This window comes from Propithecus coquereli, unplaced genomic scaffold, assembly GCF_000956105.1.
Source record: "Propithecus coquereli isolate 6110/MARCELLA unplaced genomic scaffold, Pcoq_1.0 Scaffold16, whole genome shotgun sequence".
NCBI classification, from domain to species: Eukaryota; Metazoa; Chordata; class Mammalia; order Primates; family Indriidae; genus Propithecus; species Propithecus coquereli.
In genome coordinates this window covers 3,390,026-3,392,752 of record NW_012140524.1, presented here as the reverse complement: position 1 = coordinate 3,392,752, position 2,727 = coordinate 3,390,026, and the positions used below count along the sequence as shown (strand labels likewise).

The following is a 2,727-nucleotide window of genomic DNA, read 5'->3' as shown; positions in this document are numbered from 1 at the left end:
CTCCCCTGCCCAACACCCAATAGATGTTATTCTTATATGTGCACTTATGTGTTGATCAGTTAATACCAATTTGATGACCCTGACCTTTTTAAATGGAAAATGCTTAGACAAGTGACCAGGATGGTCTCCATGGCTACCGTAACTCCAGCACACCTCATGTTGTAAGTTTCCACACCTTAAATTAACCAACAATCCTCACTATAAGAAACGAAAAAGCAGGTCAATCTAGCAGTGAAATAATTATATCATGCCATATAAAGAAATTGTAAGAAACATCTGAGAAATTGAAAGTACTGAGCAACTCAGTAGCTGAGATTATCTTTCCATAGAAAACCAGAACAACTTTCCAAGACGACAAATGGCTATAAGATTAAATATTCTCTTCACAGTCAAATGTGTAATTTTCTCACCCTCCGAAAAACAATAAACTTTCAGTGGAAGAATTAAGTCAAAAGCCCATGACTTGTTGCCAATTGCTATGGTTTCCTTTTCTAAGTCATCAGAGCCACCTGTCAAGAGACCCAGGCCTTCCAGCCAGAGCAGGCTTTTCCAGCTGCCAAATCCGTCTCAAATGATCATTACCGTCAACACAGGTTCCTATTACACCCGTTGGAAAAAGCTTAAAACGCCTATAATACCAAACCAATGTATTTCTACAGTTTTGTCCGGTGCATTAAAATAAGCTTAAATGCTGAGCCACATGATAAGGGGCTGAGCTCATGATGCAGGAGATAGCACTTCCCTCAAACGAGCCCTTCTCTCCTTTCCTCCGAAGCTAGCTCTCTTTGTAAATTCAAGAAAATACTCCAGCCTACAAAACCCTGGCGTGTTCTCGGTTCCCTTTACACTTAGTCACAAGAGAAATGCTGAATCATGACTCCGAGGTTGTAAAAGAAAAACTATTTCGGCCAGGACCCCAGGATCCCCGGGGAATCCCACGCTTCTGCGTTCCTTCGCTTTGCACCTCCGCCCGTCTCCATCCGGAGCGGTGGGACGGATTGGAGAGGCTCCGGGAGCAGCCAAGGGTGCAGGGCGGGTGTGTGTGTGTGTGGGGGGTGTCTTCTGCTCACTCGCCTGCTCCTCCCCAAAACCCACGCTGCCCTGGCAGCTCAAGGTTCCCGCCTCGTCTACTCTGAATGCCACCCCTAAGGCGCTGATAGACTCATCTGCAAAGCTGTCCAACAGTCTCCGAGAAATTCCCAATTTAGAAGCATCGCCACCACCGCCACCCCTCCGAAACCCACTGGGTCCGCGCTACTCTCACGAGGTCGCCAGCCGGCAGGGGTCAGGGGTGCGGAGGCGGTTCCACCAGCCGGCTCCCAGCCCTGCCCCAAGAGGGAGAAGCCCGCCGAGAACACAGACACTTGAGAAACTCGATTGCAACTCCCCGGTCCGCACCTCCCGAAAGGCTCCCAGGGCCCAGATTAGCGGGGCCCTGGACCCAGGAGCAGAGCGCCCAGGACAGCCGGAGAAAGAGGGAGGCATGGAGGGAAAGGGCGGCAAAAGAAAAACGTCCCCCAAGCCACGCTTCACTCCCGCAACTTCTCCCAGCCCCGGGGCGGAGCGGGTGGTGCGGTGGAGGGTCAGGGGAGGCAGCGTCCGCGAGCGCGAGGTGAGGGACTCACTTGAAGGTGAGGACGCAGAGCGGCCGGTAGGACTTGTGGCTGGTGTTCTCGGCCATGCCCTTGCCCCAGAAGTCGTTGGTGAAGATGCCCCAGCGGAGCGGGGCGCCTGGCCGCACGTCGGGGTTGTTCACGATCGCCCACACGTCGTCGTGCACGAACTCGCCCTGCAGGGAGCGGCCGTAGCACAGGCAGCTCGCCCCGGCCAGCAGCGCCGCGGCCCCGGCCGGCGCGAACCCGCAGCCCCGCCGCCGGGAGGGCGCGCGGTCCCCGCCGCCGCCTCGGGCAGACGTGGTCACCACCATCGCGCCGCGGCCGCCGCTGCCCTGGCCTCGCCCGGGTGTCTGGCATCCTCCCCTGCCGGGGACCCGGAGGCGCGCGGCGGATGCCCAGAGGTGGGCTCAGGCATGGTGCGGCGGCAGCTGGACCCGCCGCGGGCGCCCCGCGCTCCGCCGCCGCCCGAGCCGCGGAGTTGGCCCAGCTGCAAATAAACAGCAGTCCCCCCGCCTCCCCCGGCCATCGCCACCTCCTCTGCCCCACTGCGCATGCCCGCTCGCTCTCGCCTCCACCCCCCAATCCCGGGACCCGGGCCGGTTCCCCCCTCCCTGGTACCCCCGCCCGCGCCCGCCTCGCGCCCGCGTCCCCGGCAGAGGGAGTTTGCGCGCAGGTGGAACGGGGTGCCGGAGGGACGGGGGCGCGGCGCGGGGCTGCGGGGACACGCGGGGAAGGCGCCCGGGGTCCCGCCTGGTGGGGCCGGGGAGGGGGGCATCTGGCAGAGCCCTCCGGGCCGGGCCGGGCGGGCCCAGCAGGTGCGCAGCCCGGAACCCCTCACCCACCTCCCGGAGAGAAAAGTGGCCGCCGCTCCCCGGGAAGTTGCCGGTTTTCAGCACCCGGGACAACAGCAGCGACCGCGCCACGGAGTCGCTCTCGGGCCGCCCGGCGCTCGCGTCCAGTCGCCCGCGCGTGTCCTCCTGCCCGGTGTCCTCCTGCCCGGGCCTGTCGCTCTCCGCCCGGCGCTGCGTCCCGCCGTCCCAGCCTCTGGGTGGAGGAGCCCGCGGGGACACGCAGCGTCCAAAAGCACCTTCCCGAAAGCCCAGAGAAAGGG

At 61.3% G+C, this 2,727-nt stretch overlaps 1 protein-coding gene across 1 annotated transcript in view; it reads right to left on the bottom strand.

The window, feature by feature from the left end:
• TMTC1 (transmembrane and tetratricopeptide repeat containing 1) overlaps positions 1 to 1,927 on the bottom strand; it is a 280,957-nt gene extending 279,030 nt beyond the window's left edge. The window contains exon 1 of the mRNA XM_012640954.1: positions 1,626 to 1,927. Within this exon, the coding sequence (XP_012496408.1) occupies positions 1,626 to 1,927 (302 nt within the window). The remainder of the gene's footprint in view (positions 1 to 1,625) is intronic.
• Positions 1,928 to 2,727: the final 800 nt, after the last annotated feature.